The sequence below is a fragment of the Carcharhinus amblyrhynchos genome, chromosome 12 (assembly GCF_965287045.1).
Source record: "Carcharhinus amblyrhynchos chromosome 12, sCarAmb.v2.hapA, whole genome shotgun sequence".
NCBI classification, from domain to species: domain Eukaryota; kingdom Metazoa; phylum Chordata; class Chondrichthyes; order Carcharhiniformes; family Carcharhinidae; genus Carcharhinus; species Carcharhinus amblyrhynchos.
Window position 1 is genome coordinate 71738577 of NC_137335.1, and position 27693 is coordinate 71766269.

At 41.1% G+C, this 27693-nt stretch overlaps 1 protein-coding gene across 5 annotated transcripts in view; it reads left to right on the forward strand.

Moving 5' to 3' along the window:
• mtr (5-methyltetrahydrofolate-homocysteine methyltransferase) overlaps positions 1–27605 on the forward strand; it is a 71801-nt gene extending 44196 nt beyond the window's left edge. For 4 of the 5 annotated variants that reach the window (XM_080200685.1, XM_080200686.1, XM_080200687.1 and 1 more), the window contains 12 exons: positions 1787–1887; positions 3189–3256; positions 3904–4024; positions 9417–9498; positions 12001–12099; positions 12492–12567; positions 14574–14729; positions 15822–16018; positions 18689–18889; positions 21448–21640; positions 21991–22103; positions 26371–27605. In XM_080200685.1, coding sequence (XP_080056811.1) covers positions 1787–1887; positions 3189–3256; positions 3904–4024; positions 9417–9498; positions 12001–12099; positions 12492–12567; positions 14574–14729; positions 15822–16018; positions 18689–18889; positions 21448–21640; positions 21991–22103; positions 26371–26457 — 1494 coding nt within the window. In that variant the 3' untranslated portion in view covers positions 26458–27605. The remainder of the gene's footprint in view (positions 1–1786; positions 1888–3188; positions 3257–3903; positions 4025–9416; positions 9499–12000; positions 12100–12491; positions 12568–14573; positions 14730–15821; positions 16019–18688; positions 18890–21447; positions 21641–21990; positions 22104–26370) is intronic. The other variant, XM_080200688.1, reaches the window with a different exon arrangement.
• Positions 27606–27693: the final 88 nt, after the last annotated feature.

The window sequence follows — 27693 nt, forward strand, 5'->3', positions numbered from 1 at the left end:
ATCATGTGTGGACAGTCAATTTAGTAGCTGCCCAGCGGAATGTGGTAATTTAGCAGTGGGAGGAGTGGGGAGGGCTTTGCTCCCAATTGGGAGTCTAGGCTGGGATTATATGCGGAGGGGAGGGTGGGTTAAGCCATGAGCAGTAGAGAGTCACAGCTGTAGATTTAAACACCGCCTGCTCGCTAAACCAATCTTTCTTTAATTTGGAAGGCTTGGGCAAGTCAATAAATTAAATCAGAAATCAAGCTGAGTTGTCACCAGGAGAATTTGCTGCTGCTAAGCACTTCCAAATTTTCCCATCCGATGCCTGAAAATTTGCGCACAAGTGGCTATGTAACAAATTTAAAAGCTTGTTAATTGTTCATTTCAAGATGGGAGGCAGGCTTCCAATTTCAGTTTAAGTTTGACTTCTGTAATTTCTGATTGATGTGACAATGTTGTATGTGTGTGTGGTGGGGGAAGGGGGGACACAATTCGAGGCTACAAATCCCAGCCCATTAACTCTGTTTCTTCATAGATGCTACCTGACTGCCTAAGTATTTCCAGCATTTTGTGTTTATACTTTTTTTTAATGTTGTCTACCTTTAAAATGCCACCATTCTCCGTCAAGACAGAAGGCTGGTAATATGTTCACAAACGCTGGTCGTGACATGGTGGGGGTTGAGAGAAGACAGCAAATTGTCTTATTCTGTGGATTCAGAGAATCAGAATCAAGCAGCGCAGGAGGAGGCCATTCGCTCCATCTGTTTGAAGAACAATCCAGTTAGTCCCACTCTCTGGCTCGTTCCTCATAACCCTAGTTTTTTTTCCTCCATGTATTTATCCAGTTCTCTTTTGAAAGTTGCTGTTTATGTATTTCCACCATCCCGTTAGGCAGTGTATTCCAATTTCTAACCACTCATTTGTTTCCATTCAGTCAGTACCCATGTAGCATTTGTACCTGAACTACAACATAATGAATTGTACATGAAGTACTGCATGATGTTTTAGAATAGAAAAGCTGTTGTGTAAAAGCAATTTGATCTTTCTTTACTCTGTCAGCTTCATATTTGGGGAGTTACACACATAAATCTATCTTGCTATGCTTCTTTTGTGTATTGTTTAGATTTATTAGCCTGTAAAATTGGCCAGACGCGGTGCATGTAACGTAGCCTTTTTTGTGAGGCCTTAGGTTCACTGGGCGCAGTTTGGATTGAGTCAATTGGTTTTTGCCTGTCTTTAACTTCAGACTGCAGGCTCGAGGGGTTGAATGACCTACTTTTGTTCCAATGTTCAAACATTTCAGTTCTAAATTAGAGGTTAATTATTGTACCTGAGGGAAGATTGGACCAATGAAAGAATCAGAAAATAAAACCTGCAATGAGAGGAACATTAGAGGAATCAGAAAGGAAGGGCAAAAATAGAACAAAAACTCTCTTGCGTATAAAATAAGCACAAGTAAATCTAATAAAGAATTCAGAGAGACCTTTTTGCCCGAAGAGTGGTTAGAATATGGAACTTGCTCTGATGTGGAATGGTTGAGCAGCTAAAACTAATTAAAGGAAGCTAAATAACACATGAAGAAGAAAAGGCTAGAAGGTTATGCAGGTAAGATAAGATGAGATGAAGTATGGTTGAGAAAGGCTTCAGTAGAGCATTAACATTGGACAGCCCTATTGGGCTGAATGTCTTGTTCTATGCTGTAAGTTCAATGTAATAACTGAATTCTGCAAATCAAATCAAGCAATCTTGAGAATACCGTTCTCTGATTGAATTCAGGCAGTTAGTAGATTGTATTATTTTTCAGAGCCCATACCAAGGTACTGTGGTGCTAGCCACCGTCAAAGGAGATGTTCATGACATTGGCAAGAATATTGTTGGTGTGGTATTGGGTTGCAATAATTTCAGGTAAACCTACCATGTCACATCTTGTTTCCTTCCGCTTCTTAGTTCTGTTTTTGGCTCTTCCAAAGTCTTTTTTTTTCAAATGAGATTGTTTTGTGTGTTTTTAAATAATCTGACATTGCTATTTTGGCAAATATATGCTAAAGCTTACAAAGGATTTGTCGAGGACCCCCTCAGTCTAACCATAATTGTCACACAATCGCAACGATGCCTTTTCAGCAGCTGATCAATTTATGACACTGAAAATATTATCTATATGGAAAGTGTACTTTTGAAAGAGATCTACATCGACTGACACAGAATTTTATTCACATTTTACATCTGGTTGAAACTTAGAAGAATTTGGTTGGAGAGCTGAAAGCAGTTGTCCAGCAAAATGCACCTTGGTACGTTCTAAATATGGGTGGAGAGTTAATGGGTTAGTTACTGCCCTGTCAGATATTTTGCACTGGAAGTTACGTGGGCTGTTCGATATCTAGTCCTATTTGTTCAGTGTTATACTATCAGATCAATAATTTGCATTAAAGCTACTAGTCAAATGTATTCACAAGATTTATAATTTCATAAAAACATAAAGAATAAAATATTGATAGTACAAATATTTAGAAAACAATAAGGATTGAATCGGTTCCAAAAGTTCTAAACAATCTTTAAGGCTATTCCGATAAACAAATTGACAAAGTTTGTGGAGTTATATCAAATGCTGAAGTCTTTAGTTGTGATAGTTTAAAAGAGAATGAGTGTTTTTGTTTCTGTTGCAATGTGATCTAATGCAGTCCATTGCGATCTTGTAACTGAACACCAAGACCTGAATTTTATACTCCCGCCAGAAGGTTAGCACTCTTGAGTGACCAATTATTGATCACTTAAGGACAGTTACCCACCCAGCCTCAAATTTTAGGCTAGTGGAAGGTGTTGCAGAGTACGAAGGAGGCCCAAAAATAATTGAGTTTAGACCTCGGATTGGTGGGGGGGGGGTGGGGGCTTTTAACTTTTGCCATGAAATGACAAGGAAAACCTTGCCATCTTAAAAATCCTTGCCCAAATCTTCTACATAAAGTTGTTCTAACTTTAAACTGAACCTGGTATTGGGGATTAATGCTGGAAATTCAGTGAGTACTGTGTGGATTGTTTTGCCCACAAACAATGATGTGACCTTTCAGTAGTGTCAGGCAGTTCAGTGCATCTTGATAAGGTTAACCTGACCAATGAAAGTATACATCCAAAGCTGCACTTTAATTCTCCAACTCAACTAATTCCTTATAAATCCGTTTCCAAAAATGCTTTTTTAATTCTCATTTCAGAGTGATTGATCTGGGAGTTATGACTCCATGTGATAAGATATTGAAGGCAGCTATCGAAAATAAAGCAGGTAAAAATGACAGCGTCTTTGACTCTATGAAGTAAGCTCGACAGCTAAACTTGTTTATTTACAGACACAGATTTTAAAAAAATTCTCCATGCTGTGTTCTTTCCTGTTTTCTTTGGCTATGTGAGTGCATCGTTGCAATGGGTAAGAAGGTGCGAGTGAGCCTGAAGATGATCCTGAACTTTTGCCAAGGACTTCCACAACCTACTGGAAAATGTACAAAAACCAATTAGGATTTTTTCATATAAAACTTAGATTATTTAGTCTGCATCCTTTTTATGTAAACCCCATCTCTGTGGCTTTCTCAAGATTAGAATTCTAGTGCATTTGGAAGCAGGTTATTTTCTCTCCTATCTTACCTGGCTGCATTCCTCGAGGTGACAAGGGTAGTTAATTCTGCCCCCCCAGCCTTAACCTCTGGCAGTGTCCTCGCAGCCAGCTGCTAGGAGATGCACAAAAGTGGCTTCAGAAATACTTTCCTCTAATTTTCTCCCAATATCTGATCGCTATGTGATGATTTTGCAAAATTCTGTGTCTGAGTTTGCAAGTTCAAATTCACAGGTTTAGACCCTGCCAAGTATTGGTTTAATTTATAAAAAAAAATTATGAAAGTGTACAGCTGAATATTTTTGTTTCAAACTTTATGGCAGATATTATTGGACTGTCTGGTCTCATCACACCATCTTTGGATGAAATGATACATGTTGCCAAGGAAATGGAACGATTAGGTATGAAAATACCTCTACTAATTGGTGGAGCAACAACCTCAAAGTAAGTAACTGCTTAGAATAGAGTCTTACCATTTCCACTTTAATGTTCATAACAAGCAATCTTCAGTCCAATCTGAACAACATTGTAAGAACATAAGAAATAGGAGCAGGAGTAGGCCATCTAGCCCTTCGAGCCTGCCCCACCATTCAATAAGATCATGGCTGATCTGAAGTGGATCAGTTCCACTTTCCCGCTCTCTCCCCATAACCCTTAATTCCCTTGTCTGTCAAAAACCTATCTACCCGTGACTTAAATATTTTTAGCGAGGTAGCCTCCACCACTTCAACGGGCAGAGAATTCCAGAGATTCACCACCCTTTGAGTGAAGAAGTTCCTCCTCAACTCCGATCTAAACTGCCCCCCCCGCCTTATCTTGAGGCTGTGCCCTCTAGTCCTGCTATCCTTTCTAAGCGGGAAGAATCTCTCTACCTCTACCCTATCCATCCCTTTCATTATCTTATACGTCTCTATAAGATCCCCCCCTCATCCTTCTAAACTCCAGCGAGTACAGACCCAGTCTATTTAGTCTCTCTTCATAGTCCAACCCCCTCATCTCCGGTATCAGCCTAGTGAACCTCCTCTGCACTCCCTCCAAGGCCAAAATATCCTTGCGCAAGTGTGGCGACCAAAACTGCACACAGTACTCCAGCTGTGGCCTCACCAGTGCTCTGTACAGTTGCAGCAAGACCTCCCTACTTTTATATTCTATCCCCCTCGCTATAAAGGCCAGCATACCCTTCACCTTCTTGATCACCTGCTGCACCTGCAGACTGGGATTTTGCGACTCATGCACAAGGACCCCCAGGTCCCTCTGCACTGTAGCATGCTGCAGCTTTTCGCCCTTTAAATAGTAATCCCTCCTGCTATTACTTCTGCCAAAGTGGATAACCTCACACTTGCTAACATTATACTCCATCTGCCAGGCCCTCGCCCACTCGTTCAGCCTGTCCAGATCTCTCTGCAGACTTTCCACACCCTCCGCGCAATTTGCTTTTCCACTCATCTTTGTGTCATCAGCAAATTTCGTCACCCTACACTCAGCCCCCTCTTCCAGATCATCTATATAAATAGTAAATAGCTGAGGCCCCAGCACCGATCCCTGCAGCACCCCACTAGTCACCAACCGCCAATCAGAATAGCACCCATTGATACCAACTCTCTGCCTTCTATTAGACAACCAATCCTCTATCCATGCTAACACCTTACCCCCAACTCCATGCACCCTAACCTTCTGTAGCAACCTTTTGTGAGGCACCTTATCAAACGCCTTTTGAAAATCTAGAAACACCACATCCACCGGTTCCCCTCTGTCTACCGCACTAGTCACATCCTCATAGAAATCCAATGAGTTGTAGAACTATAAGATATATTACTTTGAATGCAAGAGAATTTATTGAAACCTCTGAGGGAGATAGGAAGAAAAGTTCAGTTAAAGGGTGATATTCTCCTTATCAATGAAGATAATTGGTTAATGCTGAAACCATTCAATTTTTGTACAAGTTTTCTGAAGATATATCACTCTTAACTTCCTTGATACAGACTTGTATGTAGATTTTAACAGTTATTAAGGGTTACTTTTTAATCATTTAGGTTCAGATTTTGTTCTTCAATGCAAATCACAAAATGCATTATTTTGTGAATTTTGAGAAGTAATAAAAAGGCATATTGGGACGCTTACATTTATCAATCGAGGCATAGATTACAAAAGCAGGGAGGTCATGTTGGCGCTGTAAAGAGCCTTGTTGAGGCCTCAGCTAGAGTACTGTGTGCAGTTCTGGTCACCACATTATAGGAAGGATGTGATTTTACTGGAGAGAGTGCAGAGGAGCTTCACCAGGATGTTGCCTGGGTTGGAACATTTAAATTAAGTAGAGAGGTTGGGTAGACTTGGGTTGTTTTCGTTGGAGCAGAGAAGACTGAGGGGTGACCTGAGCCAGGTGTACAGGATTATGAGAGGCATGGACAAGGTGGATAGGAAGCAGCTGTTCCCATTAGTTGAAGGGTCTGTCACAAGGGGACACAAGTTCAAGGTGAGGAGCAGGAGATTTAGGGAAGATGTGAGAAAAAACCTTTTTGTCCAGAGTGTGGCAACAGTCTGGAATGCACTGCTTAGGAGGGTGGTAGAGGCAGGTTGCCTCACATCCCTTAAAAAGTACCTGGATTAAGTTCTTATCTGACAAAAGAGCAGCGCTCTGAAAGCTAGTGGCTTTTGCTACCAAATAAATCTGTTCGACTTTAACATGGTGTTGTGAGATTTCTTACATTGCAGGGCAAATTCATAATTTGTGACCCTTTATTTTATTTCTTTTTGGGCGGTAAATTGTAAGGCTTGCTACCCTTGATATATTTAGGTATATATTTTAAGAAATTTATTTTAAAATAGTGCTGGATTGTGGAGCAGTGAATGAGAAATTAGTAGTATTGTAATTTGAGAAATAAAACTGCTTTAACTTGTGGAGCTGGCAGGGAAAAAGTATCAATTTAGTCTGTCTTTTTCACAACTTTGTAGGGGATAAACTACAAGGAATTGACAAATTGATTATCAAATATACATTCATGATCTTCCATATCTAGAGAGGACAATTATGGGTTGAACTTGGCATCATGGTGGTACAGTGGTTAGCATTGCTGCTTCACAGTGCCAGGAACCCAGGTTCAATTCCAACCTCAGGTCACTGTCTGTGTGGAGTTTGCATTTTCTCCCTGTGTCTGTGTGGGTTTCCTCCGGTTTACTCCCACAGTTCAAAGATATGCGGGTTAGGTTGATTGGCCATGCTAAATTGACCATAGTGTCAAGGGGATCGGCAGGGTAAATGTGTGGGGTTATGGGAATAGGGCCTGGGTGGAATGTGGTCGGTACTTCTGCTCTGTAGGAATTCTATGATTCTGTGTAATGTAGATAAATGATCTATTGATCGGTCATGCTGTATTGGTAGAAGTCCAAAAAGGGTCAGTCTTTCAAGTATTTTGAGTTTCTTTCCCTTCATCATTAAGTCATTGTCAGTGTTTTCTCTAACCACTTCCATCAGTACCTATTGCTTTCTCTTTTTCTAGAATATATCGTAAGAAATAAAAGCTGGATTAAGTCATTTGGCCCATCAAACACCCACCATTTAATAATATAATAGCTGATCAGATTGTGGCTCTATCTTCACTTTCCTGCCTGCCACCCATTCCCTTTGGTTCCCTTGTAGGTCAAAGATCTGTTTTCCTCAGCCTTGAATATATTCAATGACCCAGTCTCCAGTTTCCTCCAGAAGAGAATTACAAAGATTCCAGCAACCCCTGAGAGAATAAATTCCTGTTCATCTCTAGCTTAAAGGGAAGGCCCCTTGCCCCCTAATTCTAGATTGCCTGATGAAGGGAAACATCCTCTAAGCATCTACCTCGTCAGGATCCCCCCAAAATCTAATGTTTTAATAAGATCACCTTACCTTCTAAACTTCAGTCAGTATAGGCCCAACCTGCTCAACCTTTCCTCATTAGATAACCCCTTCGCCCTAGGGGTGAAACTCTACTTCTCCAAACAGACACTGTTTTTTTCACTTATTTTTCACTGTTTTCTGCCTGACCTGCTGAATTTTCCATTGAATTCACTGGTAAGAATATCAACTTCGGCCTGTTTTTCTTGTCCCTTACTGTCTATTACTTACAATATTCATATCAATTACTTCCCTGCACAGTCTTAACTAGCTGGTTTTGTGTCTATTGTATTTCTTATTTCTTTCCATGTACTGTTAGCGGGATCATGTCTGGCATGCGCCAACCTTGACCTCATACTATTTGCACCTCCTGCAGAATTAGTCTTCATATAACAAAGAAAAAGAAAATTACTGCACAGGAACAGGCCCTTCAGCCTTCCAAGCCTGCACTGACCATGCTGCCCGACTGAACTAAAGTCCCTTACCCTTCCAGGGACCATATGCCTCCATTCCCATCCTATTCATGTATTTGTCAAGACACCCCTTAAAAGTCGCTGTCGTATCTACTTTCACTACCTCCTGTGGCAGCGAGGTGGTCCACTTTGGTAGGAATAATGGTAGGAAGGATTATTACTTACGTGGCAAAAAACTGCAGCAGGCGACGGTGCAGAGGGACCTCGGGGTCCTTGTGCATGAGTCGCAAAAACCCAGTTTGCAGGTGCAGCAGGTGGTCAGGAAGGCTAATGGGATGCTGGCCTTCATAGCGAGGGGGATTGAATATAAAAGTAGGGAGGCCTTGCTGCAGCTGTATAGGGCATTGGTGAGAACATAAGAACATAAGAAATAGGAGCAGGAGTAGGCCATCTAGCCCTTCGAGCCTGCCCCGCCATTCAATAAGATCATGGCTGATCTGTCGCTGCTCAGTTCCACTTTCCCGCTTTCTCCCCATAACCCTTAATCCCCTCTCTTATCAAAAACCCATCAACGTGAGGCCGCAGCTGGAGTACTGTGTGCAGTTTTGGGCGCCGTACTTACGCAAGGATATTTTGGCTTTGGAGGGAGTGCAGAGGAGGTTTACTAGGCTGATGCCGGAGTTGAGGGGGTTGAGCTATGAGGAGAGGCTGAATAAACTAGGCTTGTACTCGTTAGAGTTTAGAAGAATGAGGGGAGATCTCATTGAGACGTATAAGATGATGAATGGGATGGATAGGATAGAGGTGGAGAGACTCTTCCTGCTCAGAAAGGATAGTAGGACTAGGGGGCACAGCCTCAAGATAAAAGGGGGGCGGTTTAGAACGGAGTTGTGGAGGAACTTCTTCACTCAAAGGGTGGCGAATCTCTGGAATTCTCTGCCCGTTGAAGTGGTGGAGGCTACCTCGCTAAATATTTTTAAGACGCGGGTTGATGGGTTTTTGATAAGAGAGGGGATTAAGGGTTATGGGGAGAGGACGGGAATGTGGAACTGAGCCACGACAGATCAGCCATGATCTTATTGAATGGCGGGGCAGGCTTGAAGGGCTATATGGCCTACTCCTGCTCCTATTTCTTATGTTCCAGGCACCCACCTCCCTCTGTGTAAAAAGCTTGCCTTGTATATCTCCTTTAAACCTTGCCCCTCGCACCTTAAACCTATACCCCCTAGTAATTGACTCTTCCACCATGGGAATAAGTTCCTGAGTATCCACTCTGCCCATACCCCTCCAATCTCTCATAGCTAAAGCCTTCCATGCCATATTTGAATTTTTTGTATAGAGAAAAGGTCAGTTTGGTTGTTTGACCTTTAGCTTGCTACTACCACAGCTAGTATCTGAAAAATTTGCATAGAGAAAGAGTCTGTCTAGTTTGTATGGCTCAGTATGGCCATATGGCTATTTTGACCAGTTAAGCCAGTGGGACCTCACCCACCATAATCTTAAATTAACTTTGCTCGGTTCTATCTATTTGCATCTAAATTGCTTTTCCTGTTTTCAGAACACACACAGCTGTCAAGATTGCACCAAGGTACAGTGCACCTGCAATTCACGTTCTAGATGCTTCTAAAAGTGTTGTGGTGGTAAGTGTTCCTGTAAGATTGCCCTTGCATCTACTTAAGAGAAGGATTATTTATCACTTTGGAGTTGTTTGTTTTGACTTGTTTTTTTCCCATCTTGTGGTAAGAAGGACTTTGCAGATATTCTTTATTTAACTGCTGCATTATCTGTGCAGCTGAAAATCAAAAATGTGTATAAACAATGGTATATAAATCCAAAAGAGAAAATGCTGGAAAATCTCAGCAGGTCTGGCAGCATCTGTAAGGAGAGAAAATAGCTGATGTTTCAAGTCCAGGTGACACTTTGTCAAAGCTAAAAGGCATAGAAAGTGGGAGATACTTATACTGTGTGTGTGTGTGTGGTTGGGGGGGGGGGGATGAATAATGAGTCATAGCCACAGGAACCAAGGGAAAAGGCTGCTAATAGCTGTCCAGAGAGAGAATAAAGAGTGTGAATGGCCAAATGGCAGAGAAGCTGAAGTGCAGATGTTGGGGGAGGGGGGGAAATGGATGGGACAGAGATAAGGTTTAGAAAAGGAGAAGCAAAGGATGAGAAAAGGGAAGGGAAGTGGGATAAAGTAGAGGGAAAGAGTGAGAGGGGGAAGAAAAATAAAGAAAGACAATAAAGAAACAAAAGGTAGATAACAGTAAAAAATTAAAACAGAATGAAAACAAAGGGGTCGAGGTGGGGTAGAGCTAGTCATCTGAAATTGTTGAATCCAGTGTTGAGACCAGAAGGCTGTAAAGTGCCTAACCGGAAGATGAGATGCTGTTCCTCCAGTTTGCGTTGATATAAATCTAGGTATATAAATCCAAGTAATTTCTACTATCTTTTTTAACTAGCCAAAGTAACACTGACAATATGATGACTCAAAATGCAGGGCAGATTTTTTTGCCAACCTCCCATGTGGGTGATGTTTGAAAACACAGCATGAGGGAGAATATATGATGGGAGGGACCTGTTAATTATATTAAAATACAGTTAAATAAAGATCTTGCCCTTTGTGGGCATGAATCTTATGATGTCACCAGTGAGGGGTGGGGGAAATCACAGAACATGATCTCTCCAGAGAGAATTATGTTTCCTGATTCTCTCTGGATTTTCAGCGCTTGTTGCCATTCTCTTTGATGACAAATGTGGGCTGAAAATCGCCCCCATGATCAGTTGACCTGCTGCTCAGGAAACGCACAGTCTGGTCATTGCCATTTTAAATTGGCACTTCGAGCACCACTGGACTTCTCGATTATGTAGACCTTTTCTGTCCCTATGACACCTCGAGTTGCCTTCTGAAAGTTGGGAAAGGGCCTTCTGTTTGAGCCACTGGAGAAACTCCTGTGGTGATGGCTTTCTCAAACACTGTTACACAAACACTGCTCCTTTCAGCTTTTGTTTCTAAGCTCATTATTCTCAAGCACAACTCTTCCTTGCTTCTAAACTCAACATTACATAATTAAACCCCTTTTACTACCCAATCCTACAGTTGTTACATCAGTGCTTGAAAAATAGTGTTGCCTGCTGCACAGTCTGTTTTAACCCTTATACGGTGGACAAATAACTTTGAGTAGACGTCTTATTAGTACAACCAATATTTATTTAATCTCACAAAATCAATAATCACCCTCCCGACCAACAATAAGTTATCTTGCAGAAAATACTAGAATTCAAGTCCAATACAAGACCTTGACTTAACTTTGTGTGACTGGCAAGTACCCAAGCAGATATTGGCCTTTATCTGTGTGCTGGTCTCGGTAGTCGTCTGCATAGTCTGGTCCTTTGGTCTGGTTTGGCACTCTGGCTTCTTCCTTTCTTCTCGGGTGTGGTGGCTCTCCTCTTGCTGGCAATGGACACCATTGTTGTAGCTCGTTTGTGGGGTGAGAGAGAGAGATGTCTGGTTGTGCAGCACCCTTTAAACCCCGTTTGGTTTCACGCCCCTTTTTGACCATTGCCAATCAATTGATCAGGACTTGATCACCCTGATCGATAAGAGTCCAATCAGGTGCTACCGCACTGACCTCTGGATGTGTCCCCAACAGCCATGTCTGTAGGTGCTGGAGGCACATACGTCACATACCTCCCTCCTACATAAGGGTTCATGGTGCCCTTACGTCTAGTACAAAACCCAGGGTGACCAGAAAGTCTCTTTCATCCTGGAGATGACCCATATCCTGTTAATTTGCTCATCAGAGTTGCAGCCTGTTTGTGTCTGTCTTTAACCTGCAGCCTGTCAGCTTAGTTTCTTGCCCAATTGTCCCAGAGTGCTTTACAAAACGCCATTTTAGATGGCGTGTTTGGCCACAGTAGGCTCCATAATTATTTAGCAACTTTCTTGAGGTGCACTAAAATACAAGACAGGCGGTAGAATTTTGCATGTTTTGAAACCATCTTTTGCATTGACATGCAAAATACAATTTTATTGCTTCTGAACTTGTGTCGCATGCAAATTTTATGCTGCATTGAACTTAATGTTTCAATAGTTTGTAGCTTGTAGTGTGTCTCATTATTGTCTTTTTTTTATATATTGGTAGTGCTCTCAACTTTTGGATGATGACCTAAAAGATGACTACTTTGAGGAAGTAACTGAAGAATACGAGGAGATTCGACAGGATTATTATGACTTTTTAATGGTCAGTTTAATGTATGATTTGTGATTTGAGACATAATGGTTTCTTTTTTTCTCAGTGCGGGGAGTGTTTTCTGCGAATGCAAGTGGAACTGGATTGAATGGTACAAATGTGAGGATGGATAAATACTTGGGAATTTTGCTTAGTAAGAAAATAAATACTTTGGGGAAATTTTCTCCTGGCTGATTAAATGACTGTGGGTGAGTCCATTTTTGAGCAACTTACACATGGTTTGAGGAAGGAGTGAATTCTTGGACCAGTTATTCTATTTTCATTCCATTCTCACATCTGTGTTTGCAAGAGCTTTGACAATCCTGACTTCTCAATTATTGCTGAGGTGGCAATCAGTTACAGGTGATCTTCTGTTCTTTGATCAGAAATGTTACTATTTGCAGGACAGAAAATATTTAACATTAGAGCAAGCCAGGAATAGAGGATTTCATATAGACTGGCTCTCCCATCCACAGCCAGGTCAGTAGTAACAACATTTATCTATGTAATAACATTCCTCTTCTCACAGATGGATTTGAGACAGTAAATGTAGAACTTATTTTCAAAGGTATTTTTAATGTGAGTTTTCATATATATTTGTTTTCATCCCTTCACATTATTTCTAAGGAAAGGCACAAGATCCTTTTTCCAGAATTGTACTATGAGCAACCATGTAGTATTCTTCCAGGTTAAATTGGTCCTTTTGTTTCCTATTCAAATACATGAAATCAGGCCGGAGGGTTGGTAGGGAGTTGTTTAGTGGGGTCTATGATCACAAGGGTCCTGGAGGCAGTTGGGTAATGGGGAATGGTCAGGTCAGTCCAGGAGGGTTGGGGGAAGTTGGATGATGGGAGTTAGGTTGGGTTAGGGGGTGTGGGGAATGGTAGGAGTGTGAAATGGGGGATGTCACACTATAGAGTTACCCAGGAGTCCGACTAGAATCTTCCTGAGTAACTATTCAGGTTAGTCAGATCCGTCCAATATCTCCAATTCTAATTCAGAGTTGGAGTATTTTTAGGAAGGTCATGGGGAGCAAGAAACTGCCTGTTAGAAGTGCAGATTTCCAGGAAAATTCTCAGAGTCAGTGAATTGGGACTTCCAAGGGTCACTTAGTGCATTTTCTAGGATACATCCAGTCTCTGACAATCTGGAGATTGGAAGATTTAGGCTAATTTATAATGGAGGATGGCGGCCTACAGTAGGATCTAATGTATGGATCCCTAAGTACAAAATATCAGACGAATAATGAGAACCAAAATTTCAGAGGGAAGATTTCTCTCAGTAGGCTCAGTTCACTTCCCACAAATCATAAATGAACTGAGTGCTATTGGTACAAGACGTTTCAAATATTTTGTCAGCTAGAATAAATATTGGAATTTTTAGTGGTGCAGTTTTTTGGTTCTCTAGTACAGAAACTGCATTCACATCAGCACAGTCTGTGAAAGTTATCACAGAAACCCAGAAATACCTTGCCAAGAGGCAGTGGTAATAGTGGAAGAGTCGTTCTGGATCAAAGGCAATGTGTTGCAGCCAGTTCAGTCCACCACAGCTGGGGATGTGGGAGCAGAAAACCTCATCCATCAGCAGAAAATGAAGAAAGTAACACATAAAAATTGCCCCTATTTATCATGCTGTCTAACTTGAAAGAGCTTGTCTGTTAAATTTTTTTTGGAATTTGTGTTGCGTGGGCATTACAAATAAAATTGTTATTTTTTGGAAGTTTTTTTCGCTCTATCTCACTTCCTTACCCGACTGCCTTTAAATATGGTTTTCCATTTTGTGTATTGGGACTTTTACTCTCCTCACTTGTGTTTGTTTTTTGAAATGACCCCTTGGACTGAATTATACAATCCCCCTCCTGCTAAAGCATCAGAGGGAGCCTATAATGGGAGCAGGGGTGCGCAGGAAGGCAGTAGACAGACCACCTACTGGATTTAACTCAACACCTGCCAGTGTAGGAGCGTTAACCTAGTCCCTTTTTCCCATTCCTACGCACAATTATTCACTTTGAGTTCTGGCACTCCTTTGTCAGTGTCCCTCTAATTGGCAAACAAGAGGTCTAAAAGGACACTGATTTTGGATTTTCCTGCCCTCTAAATGGTAAAAAGCTACATATCTCCAACCTCTCCTTTGTTATTCCCTCTTTCTGCCTCCGGCCCCATAACTAAAGCCAAGATTTGAAGCTGTATGAGTATTTACAAAGGATCTGACATTGTCTCTTTGCCACAGTGCTGACCAGTCAATTGTGTGTATAAAACAAGGCTGCTATGCAGTTTTAATATGGTTACAGAGACATAACAGATTTACAGTGGCTTAACATAAATAAACTGGATAAATGTATTTGATTTGGCAGCTGCCGTGACATGAATGATTTTGATGGTTCTGACACAAAGGACAATTAATACACAGGGAAAAATAATTTTGAAAAGCTTAGCACAGCAGTTTCGGTTCAATGCAGTGATCAGAACCATCTCCTTCTTTTACAGTGAAGCCAACTTTGATTGGGACCCAATCCTTTCTAGATTATGACCTGAAGAAACTGCTCAGCTACATTGATTGGAAGCCTTTCTTTGATGTTTGGCAGCTGAAGGGAAAATATCCAAATCGTGGATATCCTAAAATTTTTAAAGACAAGACTGTTGGTTAGTGCCAATAAAACTACTTTTCCAAATTAATTAAGGGTTAATATTAAAATTCCATTCTATTTGTTCTTTACCTTTAGCTGCCATTCCTCTGTGATAGTTGCAAGTTTAAGATTTGGCAATGCTGTCCTAATCTTCATAAATAACATGAAAATTAAATTTCCATCTGTTGTTCTATGCATCCATTGAACATCTGAAGTGTAGACCGGAAGTTGCTATGCACTGACTAGAGAAAGTGCAATAAACATTACCTGATCTCAATGTCCTATCCTTGGGATTACTAGTCATTGGACTAGATCCAGAGAACCAGAATATTGTTCTGGGCACCCTGGTGGAATTTGAACTCTATAAAAAATCTGGAATTAGAAGTCTAATGATGACCATGAAATCATTGTCAATTCTTATAAAAACTCATCTGGTTCACTAATGCACTTTAGGAAGATAATCTGCCATTCTTACCTTGTCTGGTCTACATGTGACTCCAGACCTACAGCAATACAGTTGATTATGAAACGGCTTAGTAAACCACTTAGTTGTACCAAACCATTAAAAGTTTAAAACCAGATGGACCACCCAGCATTGTCCAAGGCACCAAATATGACAGCGCCAAACGTAGCCAAAATTGGCAGAACTGTCCCTCAGATTAGCAGCAACAGCCTAATATAGTCATCTTCACTTAATTGTACCTTACAAGCAATGTCCAAGACATCACCATTCCTGAGTATGTCCTGTCCCACTGGATGCAGGAACCAAATGCACTGCAGAAACTCACCAAGGCTCCTCAGCACCTTTCAAACCCACAAAGAAGATACATGGGAATACCACCACCTGGAAATTCTCCTTAAAGTCACTCACCATCCTGACTTGGGACTATATCACTGCTCCTTCACTGTTGCTGGGTCAAAATCCTTGAACTCCCTCTCTAACAGCACAATGGGGAGACCTATCACCACTTGGACTGCAAAAGTTCAAGAAGGCAGCTCCACACCACCTTCTCCTGGGCAATTAGGGGTGGGCAATAAATGTTGGCTTAGCCAACAATGCTTGAATGAATATCAAAGTAATAGGCATAACCTGTTAATTAACTTGTAGGTGAAGAGGCCAAGAAGGTTTTTCAAGATGCACAGAATCTGCTGAACACACTGATTGAAGAGAAGAGATTAACAGCCAGAGGAATTATAGGGTTCTGGCCTGCTCAAAGTGTCGGGGATGACATATACTTGTTTGCAGACGATACATTCCCCCACATTGATGAACCAGTGGCTAAATTTCATGGTTTACGGCAGCAGGTACAACTTTTCCTTGTCAGTTAAAGATATTTAGCTCCTTCGGTTTCTTAGTTGGTAAATGCACTGGCCAGTGTGATATTAATGCATGCAAACCAGGTAGATCTTGGGTGTGATCCCTTGCCTGTCTCTGTTAGTTAACCTGGGTAACTAGTTTGGGAAGGAAAAGATCAGAAATGGTTCCTACCTAATCACTGTCCAGTCCTGCTGTTAGTGTAAGAACAGAAGGAATAGCAGCAAGTGTAGGTCATTCATCCCCAAGTGCCTGTTCTGCCATTCAGTGCAATCATGGCTGATCATCTATCTCAACCCCACTTTCCTGTCCAAATAAAATATGCAAGGGTATGATTGAATTCAGTTCTCCTTTTGCAGTTGAATAATCTTGTCAGCACACATTGTCTAGACATATTTATGGTGGTTGGATGACGTATTTCAGGACATATCCCAGCAAGAGTACAGAACTTTCAGAGGTGAGAAAATTGCCAGCAAAAAAAAGCAATTAGCTGGTATCTCACTCGCTTCATGCTTTTGAAATGTTATATCTATAATTTTGGATTAACAGTTCTATTCAAGGTTCCGATATATTTGGATTTTTAAATCCTAATAAATGGTATATGTTTTGTTCCTCGGGACAGATGTCTTCTACACAACCAGTTTCTTCTCTGTGGGTTTCCCCAGATCATGCCCCGTTTTTGCTGTATTTAGTGGGGGACAGAAGGGCATGCAACAGATTCTTGCACCCACTGAACAGTGAAGCTTAAACATTGGTTGCTGTATCATTAGGTAGCATGATAGCTTGTTATTGACGCATCTGTAATGAGGATGTGAACACAAATAAAAAGCAGGATTAGGTCATTCAGCCCCTTGAGCCTGCTCCACCATTTGATTGGCTATGATAAATTGCCCCTTAGATGTGTAGGCTAGGTGGATAAGTCACGTTACATGTATACAGGGATAGGGTGGCGGGGAGAGCCTGGGTGGAATGTTTTTTCAGCGAGTCGGTGCAGACTCGATGGGCATGATGGCCTCTTTGTGCACTGCAGGGATTCTATCATAGCTGATCTGATAGTAACCACAAATCTGCATCCCACCTACTTCTGATAACCTATAAACTCATTGATTACCAAGACTCTATCCACATTTGCCTTAAAAATATTCCAAGATTCTGCTTCCACCCCCTTTCAGGACGAGAGTTTCAAGGACTCACAACCCCCTGAGAGAAAAAATTTCTCCTTACCTCTATTTAAACCCCTTATTTTTGAATAATAACCCATAGTTTTAGGTTCTCCCACAGAAGGACATGTCCTCCATCAAGACTTGTCAGCCAACAGTTTACTCAGTACCATTTCCTAGTGGGTATAATTTTCCTGCGTTCTTCCTTTCTATTTCCTGGTTTATAGCATGATACTTGTCTCCTTTATCGTGAAGACTGATGTAAAATCCCTGTTCAATTAATCTGCCACCTCCTTTTTTATCCATGATCAATTCTCCAGTATCACTTTCTATAGGATCAGTGCTCGCTTTGTTAGCTCTTTTCTTTTTAAGATATTTATCACAACTCTTACCGTCTAGTTTGTTTATTTATGGCATCTCTCTCATCCTCTAATCTTTCCCTTCGTATTAACCTTTTAGTCATCCTTTGCTATTCTTTATATTCTGTTCAGTCTTCTACCCTGCCACAATTGTATGCTTTTTCTTTCACCTTTCTAGTTAACCATGGATAGTGGGTCCACCTCTTGGACTTTTTCCTACTTGTTGAAATGTATCTATTCTGTGTATTCTGAAATATCGCCTTAAATATTTGCATCTCTATTGACCTATCCCTCGACCTAATTTGCCAATTCACTTTAGCTAGCTCAGCTTCCGTGCTCTCATAATTGCCCTTATTTAGGCTTAAATCATAGTTTCAGATCCACTTGTCTCCTTCAAACTGAATGTAAAATTCATTGAAGTTATGGTGTTTGCTTCCCAGGGGCATTCTCACTATGAGCTCATTAAGTACCATCTTAGATGTGATAGATTCTTACGGTTATAGACTTTGGTATGAAGTGGAGATCTGAAGAAGTAAATTCACACAAAGCATTGAGTACTGCTGTCTCTTTGATTTTATGGGACTAAAAGAAATTTAGACCAGAATGTTATACTGTTCTCCTCCACCCCAGCCTCAAACCTGCCCAGACCCAAATGCAATTTCCTGGTGGGCGGGTAAGAAGCCTGTCCTTACCCCGATTAAAGCCCTTAAGTAGCCATGTAGGGCCTTTACCCCTTCAGATTTGGAATGTCCTCCTCTCTGGGACCTGGCACCTTTGACCCTCTCTGAGGGCTTGCCATCCTGAAAGTCCAGGCCTTAAAGTGATTGCAATTTAACCTGAACACTTGCAAGTAGAAAGCGATAAACATAGAAGATTTTGGGTTTTTTACATTAATGAAATAATAGGGTGAAGTAAATTACATGAATGTTGTGTTGCTACTGTCACATTACTTCCGATAATGAGGACACACACATAGCTTTCAGTGCATCCTGTTTGTTGTGTAAATGATTAATTTGGCGCCGTAATTGTTGAAGGAAAGGGTTGTTGTGCTGTTCCTTGTAGAGAAATATCCTGGTGGGCCATTAGCATAACTTTGTAGACTGCCAATAAGTACTGTTGTTTCAACTTTCATGTTTTCCAGGTTGTTAAGGACTCTAATAGCACGGAGAGGTACTGCTGCATCTCCGACTTCATAGCACCCAGCGACTCTGGTGTGCCAGATTACATCGGTGTGTTTGCAGTGGCGTGCTTTGGTGCTGAGTTGCTGAGCAAACAGTATGAGGAGGACGGTGATGACTACAAAAGCATAATGGTTAAAGCCTTAGCAGACAGACTAGCTGAAGTGAGACTAATGTTTGACTAACCAAATATTTAACCAGATTTTGCAATCCAATTTACAAATCAAATGTCATATTGATAATTTGTAGTTGATAGTTGTTTTGTCACTTTAGCAATAAGAATTGACTTTCCTCTCTCCTTGAAAGGTTAATTCACATACATATTTAAGATTTTAATCTTGGGTTTGATCCTAGCTAATTGTCCAGGCTCTATGAATAAGAGTAACTCTACTAAAAACGAGTGTGGGTACAATCCGAATTTGTGCAGTGTGAGAACTTCCAAATGCAGAGAAGTTTTACAAACACAGTCTATACTATAGGCTTTCAATAATTAGTGTGTTTTTGGCCACAGACATAAATCTCTTTTTAATAATTAACATTGCCTGCTGCTATATTTGAGCAGTACTGTCCATTATTGGGTAAAGAATAAAATTAAGTAGATGATAGACTATTTCAAACAGTTTTTCTGTGCTGGACAACTATATACCATTATCTGTTGTTTCATTGCATGTAAAGAATCAAAGATAAGTGGTTTGCACAAAGTTAACTGGATGAAATTACTCTTGGGACTATATTACAGTTAAAACACAAGCAGTGAGTATAACATATAAATCCGCAGTGATCATTTTAAAACTCTTACTGAACTGCCTGAATTCCCAATTTCCATAAATATATCCTGCTATTAGGCAGAGTACACAAAGGGTTACATATTTGAAGCCAGAACTTCAGAAAAGGCTAATAGAGGATATGATGGTAATGTTTAAAAGATTAGACAAATCGGATCTAACAGCTTTTTGGTCATGTACAGAATTTGAATACAAAGAGCCATAAATACAAATTAAAACAGGAAATACAGAATAATTTTGTTTGACAAAGTTTAGTGAGCGTGTGGAATTACTGGCATGGGTGCTGAAACCAAAAAAAATCCTAATCAATTTCAAAGGTGCAGTTTACCTACTGGTTCTGGCCAACAAATGGGATCCAGGATTCCTGGAGACGCCCTTGGCAACATGGACAGGAGGACTAAATGGGCCAAGGGTCATCTTGTATCTGAAATTACTGTAACACGGGTGGATTATTCTGAACAAATTAGCACTTGGAGTATTGTGTGCAGTTCTGGTCCCCACATTATAGGAAGGATGTGGAGGCTTTGGAGAGGGTGCAGAGGAGGTTTACCAGGATGTTGCCTGGTATGGAGGGGAGGTCCTATGAGGAGAGACTGAGGGATTTGAGGTTGTTTTCGTTAGAAAGGCAGCGGCTAAGAGAGGACCTTATTGAAACATATAAGATGAGTAGAGGTTTAGATAGGGTGGACAGTGATAGCCTTTTTCCTCGGATGGAGAAAGCTAGCATGAGGGGGCATAGCTTTAAATTAAGGGGTGGTAGTTATAGGACGGATGTCAGGGGTAGGTTCTTTACCCAGAGGGTGGTGAGGGATTGGAATGCCCTGCCTGCTGCAGTTGTAAATGCGCCTAGTTTGGGGGCATTTAAGAGATCCGTGGATAGGTTTATGGATGGAAAGGGATTGGTTTAGGTTAGCGGGTCATTGCTTTTTAACTGGTCGGCGCAACATCGTGGGCCGAAGGGCCTGTTCTGCGCTGTTATGTTCTATGTAATATGTGTTCAGTTTATACAAGTTAATTTTAGTCTTTAGAAAGGCATAAAATTAAAATTCTAAAATTCAGTTTTTAGAATTTAGTTTTTCAGTGAGTTAGTAAGAGATTGTGCACATTAGCCTGCAATGATATGTTGCAGTAAAACCCAAAATCCAACAGGAAACGTAGGGAGAAAATATAGCTTTTAAACAAAGCGTCCTTTCATGGGAATCAACTGACAGTGTTTTTAGTTACAATCACATGATACTCAGTCATGTTGAAATGTGTTGTTAAAATGCTGGCACACAAGCACCATCGTGACAAAAATCACATGACACGATGAAGACTGTTCCTTTAAAAAGGTTTTGAGTATTGATATGACTGTATTAAAATAATAAGCAAATCCACTGAGACCAGATAATTTACAAAAATCAGTCTACTCTAATTACCCTTTCCTCCTGAGTCTGGTTGAATTTTAGCAGGAAGGCCTGGACAACATTCAGGCTTGAGCTAAGAAGCCACAAGTAACATTAAGCCATGCAAGCATAGGACGATGACCATCTTCCCCTGATATTCAATGACATTACTATCACTGAATCCCTCACAATCAATATCCTAAAGGTTACAGTTGCCCAGATTAAGCACCTGTTTCTATGCTGTATTGCTCTATGATTCTATGATAATCTTAACTGGACCAGCCGTCTAAATAGTGAGGCTACAAATGCTGTGTAAATAATGTGAGATTTGGCTACAAGTGCATATTATAGACAGATTGCTGGTCAAATCACAGGACAAAGCGCTGAAGTAGAATTTGTTGCTTTGCTCAGTTGTCAGATTGTTCATGTGATAGATATGTTGAAAAATTACTATTCAATTTAATCAATTCCTGGCGGTTTAGTTTGCTGTTTGGACACTATAAACTATGATCCAGAGATTTTTTTAAATTCTCTTTTTTTCATGCTTTGAAGGCCTTTGCAGAAGAGATGCACGCAAGAGTCCGTAAGGAATTTTGGGGTTACTCCCCTGATGAGAGCCTGGGTGCTGCTGATATGCATAGAATCAAATACGTGGGAATTCGCCCAGCTGCAGGATATCCAAGCCAACCTGATCACACTGAAAAAATAACAATGTGGAAACTCGCCAATATTGAGGAGAGTACAGGTAATAACTTGTGACATCTTCATTTGGTATGTGGTTCAGCAGGAATTGATGGGGGTGTTTGTGAATTGTTAACACCACAACACTAGCTATGTTGTAAGTTTGTTCACACCGTGCTTGTTTAACTGCTTGCTCAGTTTGAACCTTTGGTCAAAGTTGCAGCCATGTTCGTTTATCTATGCCAATTTGATGTCCTTAACTGGTTCTGATAAACAGAACACCATGTTAAATCATTTGAGAAAATTTGTGTACTTTCATCTTTAAATTAATAAGTGGTGAAAATTTAATTTTTAACTTTCTGACCTCATGGACATCAGAGAGTGAAAAGGTTTTTCTTTTTACTTTCTGCACAGGAATTGCATTGACTGAATCCTTGGCTATGACTCCAGCGGCTGCAGTCTCGGGACTTTACTTTTCTAGTCCACAATCCATGTATTTTGCTGTTGGTAAAATTACTAAGGAACAGGTTGGTAATTTATGAAGCATCTAGAAAATGTGCTTAACGAACTAAATCAGTGGAAATTGATGGGCAAAACACTCAAACTTGGGCACACTGCTTTCGTTATTTTTGAGGGCAAATTGTTGAAGTTATATAAAAATAGTGGGCCCTAACAATACTTCAGCAATAGTACTGAATACTTGTGCTCCAGAACTTGCAGTACACCCTAACCAAGCTTTCCAACACTGAGGGTGGCAAGGACACAAAATGGACTCTGGGATGGGGACATCAATGTCCATCCAGTTACTCGTTAGCATCGTAGTAGACCAAGCTGGCAAGATCCTAAAGGACGTAGCTGCCAGACTGGGACTGCAGGAGGTGGTAAGGGAAACAAGAGATACCTCATCCTCGCCACCCTGTCTGCCACAGAGGTATCTGGCCATGCTGGTATTTGTAGGAGTGACCACTGCACAGTCCTTGTAAAGACAAAGTCCTGTTTTCACCTTCCATTGTGTTGTATGGCACTATCACCATTATAAATGGGATTCATTTCAAACAAATCTAGCTTAAGTCTAGGCAACCATGAGACACTGTGGGTCTTCAGCAGCAGCAGAATTGTTCTCAACCACAATCTGTAACCTCATGGCCTCACATATCCCACTCTATTATTACCACCAAAAGGAGATCAACCTTGGTTCAATCAATAGAGAATGCAGGAGGGGGAACAACAACAGCCACACCTAAAATTGAGTGTCAAATTATGGCACAGCGCTACTTGAATGCCAAATGGTAGAAGCAGTGAACAGTAGGCAGAGCTAAACGATCCCACAACCAATGGATCAGATCTAACTCTGCAGTCCTGCCACATGCAGTCATGAATGGTGGTGGACAATTCATTGGAGGAGGAGGTTCCACAGTTATTTCCATCCTGAATGATTGAGGAGCCCAACAAATCATTGCTTTGAATGCTTCAGCATTATCTTCTGCAGTGTTCAACCAGAAGTGCCAAATGAAGGATCTATTATTGCCTCCGCCAGATGTCCCCAGCACCGTAAATACCTGCCTTCAGCCAATTAGATTCAGATCACTGAATGTGATATCAAGAAATGGCTGAAGGCATTGGATACGTGAAGGCCATGGGCCCTGATGTCTTGACAATAGTACTGGAAACATGCTCCAGAACTTGCTGCATCCCTAGCCAAGTTGTTCCAGTACAGATATGACACTGACATCTACTTGGCAATGTGGAAAAAAGGTTTAAGTCCAACCAATTTATTTGATAGTAAACTCACAAGCTTTCGGAGTTTGCCCTTCGTCAGGTGAATGGAGTGTTCTGGCCTCAGACAGAGCATACAACAGCACAGACGGTTTACAGATTACTGACTAGAATGCGAGTCTTTACAACTAACCTGCTATTCAAGTCTTAAAGATGCTGACAATGTGAGTGGAAAGAGCATAATGCATAGGTCATCTTTAAGACTTGAATAGCAGATTAGTTGTAAAGACTCGCATTCTAATCAGTAATCTGTAAACTGTCTGTGCTGTTATATGCTCTGTCTGAGGCCAGGACTCTCCATTCACCTGATGAAGGGCAAACCTAGAAAGCTCGTGAGTTTACTATCAAATAAATAGGTTGGACTTAAACCTGGTGTTGTCAGACTTCTTACTGTGTTTACCCCAGTCCAACGCTGGCATCTCCACACCACACAATGTGGAAAATTGCCCAGGTATGTCCTGTACGCAAGAAATGAGACAAATCCAACCCAACAAATTACCACCCCATCAGCCTGCTCTCAATCAGTGCTGGAAGCAGTCATCAATGGTGCTATCAAGCATCACTTGCTAAACAATAACCTGCTAACCTGCTCACTGATGCTCAGTCTGGGTTAGGCCAGAGCAACTCAGCTCCTGATCTCTTTACAGCCTTGGTTCAAACAAGGACAAAAAAGCTGAATACCAGAAGTGAGGTGAGAGTAACTGCCCTTGACATCAAGACAGCTTTTTACTGAGTTTGGCATCAAGGAGCACCAGCAAAACTGGAGTCAGTGGCAATCGGGGATAAAAACTCTCCATTGGTTGGAGTCATACAAAGAAAGATGATTGTGGTTGTTGGAGATCAATCATCTCAGCTCCAGGAGAGCACTTCAGGAATTCCTCAGGGTAGTGCAGTAGGCCCAACTATCTCCGGCTGCTTCATCAATGCCCTTCTTTCTATCATTAAGTCGGAAGTGGAGATATTTGTTTATGATTACACAGTGCTCAACACCATTTACAACTCCTCATACTGAAGTAGTCAGTGTCCAAATACAGCAAGATCTGGACAATATCCAGGCTTGGGCTGACAAGTAGCAAGTAACATCCATACTTTGCAAATACCAGGTAATGACCATCACCCCATGACATTCAATTGCAATACCATTGCTCAATCTGCCACTATCAACGTGCTGGGAGTTACCATCAATCAGAAACTAAGTAAAGTTTAAATGCTGTATAAATAATTTGGCTACAACAGAACGTCAGGTGCTAGGAATCCTGTGGCAAGTACCTCACCTGACTCCCCCAAAGCATACCACTATCTACAAGGCACAAGTCAGGAGTGCTATGGAATACTTCCCACTTGTTTGAGTAAGTGCAGCTCTAACAACATTCAAGAAACTCAACATCATGCAGGACAAAGCAGCCCATTTGATTGGCACCCTATCCACAAAACATCCCTCCCTCCACCACCGATGCACAGTGGCAACCATGTGTACTATCTACAAGATAAACTGTAGAAACTCACAAAGCTGTTTAGACAGCACTCTCCAAACCGATGATTGCTACCATCCAAATGGACAAGGGCAGAAGACGCATGGGATGACAGACACATGGGAACACCCACCACCTGAAAGTTCCCCTCTAAGCCACTCACCAGCCTGACCTGGAAATTGCCATTCTTTCGCTGTTACTGGGCCAAAGTCCTGGAACTCCCTCCCTAACAGCACTGTTGATGTACCTCCCCACAGGACTGCAGTAGTTCAAGAAGGCAGCTCAGCACCGTCACTTTATGGGCAATTTGGGATGGGCAAAAAATGCTGCCCTAGCCAGTAATGCCCACATCCCGTGATTGAACCAAAAAAAAATTAAAATCTATATGTTGGGTCAGTAAGAATTCTGTTCTTGAGCTATCCTAGGCTAAGTTCCTCACTGAAGAATTTGAGTAGCTGAGACGTGCATAGAAGGAAAATCTCAGATCCATTCACCAGTCTGTCTTACATTATTGATATCAGCCTGGACAAAATAATCCTACAATTGCCTTTACTGCACCTGTACTGAGGAGGAGGCAGCAGCAGAGTGAGGCATTGGCCCAGCCTCTGACTCTTAATCCCCAAAGACACCTGCTGCGAGTATGTCAGCAGGTGTTGGAGAGATTCAAACCCAGTTCTAATGGCCCTTACAGTTGAATACTTGCCATCAAAGTTCACACATTAATTGCCATTTGACTTTGTTATTATCCTAAAATTGGGAAGAAAATAAAAATGATTATTTTAATGCATTTACCATATCACAAAGCAATCAATGTAACTAAGAAAGTTGGCCAAAAAAACTATATCAGTGTTTGTAATATTATATTCTGTCTGTATAAAACAGTTCTGTTTTATATATAGGGATTTTTTAAAACCTGGATTCTATATTTTAAATAATGCTGAATATATAGTTAATGTAATGTAGAATCATACTGTTAAGCTGATTTTTTTTTAATGCACTTGTACAAACATGCAATAATGAATTTCCAGATCAATGTCTAAATCAAACTAGTTACCTGTATCCCAGTGATACAGTGGTTAGCCCTACTGCCTGACAGCACCAGGGACCTGAGTTTGATTTCAGCTGGGTAACTGTGTGGAATTTGCACCTTCTCCCTGTGTCTGCATGGGTTTCCTCTGGATGGTAAGAAGTCTCAGAATACCAGGTTAAAGTCCAATAGGTTTATTTGGTAGCACAAGCCACAAGCTTTCAAAGTGCTGCTCTTTCATCAGGTGTTGTGAGACTTCTTACTGTGCTTATCCCAGTCCAACTCTGGCATCTCCACATCATTCCTCTGGATGCTCAGGTTTCCGCCCACAGTCCAACGATGTGTAAGTTAGATTGATTGGCCATGCAAAATTGTCCCTCAGTGTTCAAAGATGTGTAGGTTAAGATGATTAGCTACGGTAAATAGCCTCCTTTTGCACTGTAGTGAGTCTATGATTTATGTTGATATGATGGATTGTTGGACTTTTGCAATTCATACAAATGTGTTGTTGATTTACAGGTTGAAGATTATGCAGCCAGAAAACAGATGGGAGTAGAAGATATTGAAAAATGGCTGGGTCCCATTTTAGGATATGATACTGACTGATAAATGTTTTAAGACATTATACTGAGGTACTGTTAAATTTGTCTTGTGCACTGAAAACATTTCCAGTCTTCCTGCTATTTTACACATTACAGGAATTCTGTATTCATGCATACGGTAATGCTGCACTTCTAGAAAAACACTTCAGGATCCCACTCATACGATGGTAGTTCAGAACTTAATGGGATTTTTGCCAGCTATCATAACATTTCAATAGAAATGGAACTAAGCAGCCTATATTAAGAAGATGCTTTTTCTCTCTTCTAGGCTTCATTCTCCCTAGTCATTGTTATTCCCACCAGTGACAATACTTCCAATTCCTCATATACTCCCAGGTCACTTAGTCTCTATCAGCAATTACATATGGTTCATAATATTAAATTTACTTGCAAACATGATTTTAAATTATCACCAATTTCTGATGTCCTCAAAATTAATCTGGCTACAATTTGTGCCGATGCTGCATAAAACAATATGTTTTTAAGTTAGAATTTTTTTTAAAGAGCTGAAGGTTAATAATTAGGTTTTGTGTAAAAGAAAAATCACACAGGTACTTCATGCTCAACCAATAACAGAAATAAATGCTGCATAAGTCCAAAATATTAATGCAGCAGCACATGGCATCTTGGAGTGTTGGGATACAGGGTCGACTATCTTCTCCAACTTCCTTTTCTCCCCATTATCCTTTCATAGGATTTGGGCATCACTGGCAAACCCAACATTTGTTGCCTATGCTTAATTACCTTTGGACTGAGTGGATTATGAGGCCATTTCAGAGGGCAGTTAAGAATCAGCCACATTGCCACTTCACTATGGGTCTGAAGTCACATGTAGGCCAGGCTAGGCAAGGACAGCAGATTTCCTTTCTGAATGGAAAGTGGTGAATCAGATGGGCTTTTGTGACATCGATGATACATTTCATTGTCACCAGTATTGAGACAGAGGCTGGAATTCTCCACCCTCACCCAAAGCTGGAGATAGCACGATTAGAGAATGGGTGCTGCAGTGAATGGAGTTTTGCCTGAGAGGCATGGCTCTGATTTCTTCATTGTACCCCCTTGTCCTAGGCTCTGCAACTGGTGGAACTAGTTTCCCCCAGTCTACCCCAGCTCACTTTATCCTCTTGTTTTCCACTGGGGCTCACAGGATTAGGTTTTAGTCCAACCTATTTATTTGATAATATACTCACAAGCTTTCGAGGGACACCCTCTTCGTCAGGTGACGAAGAGGGTGTCCCTC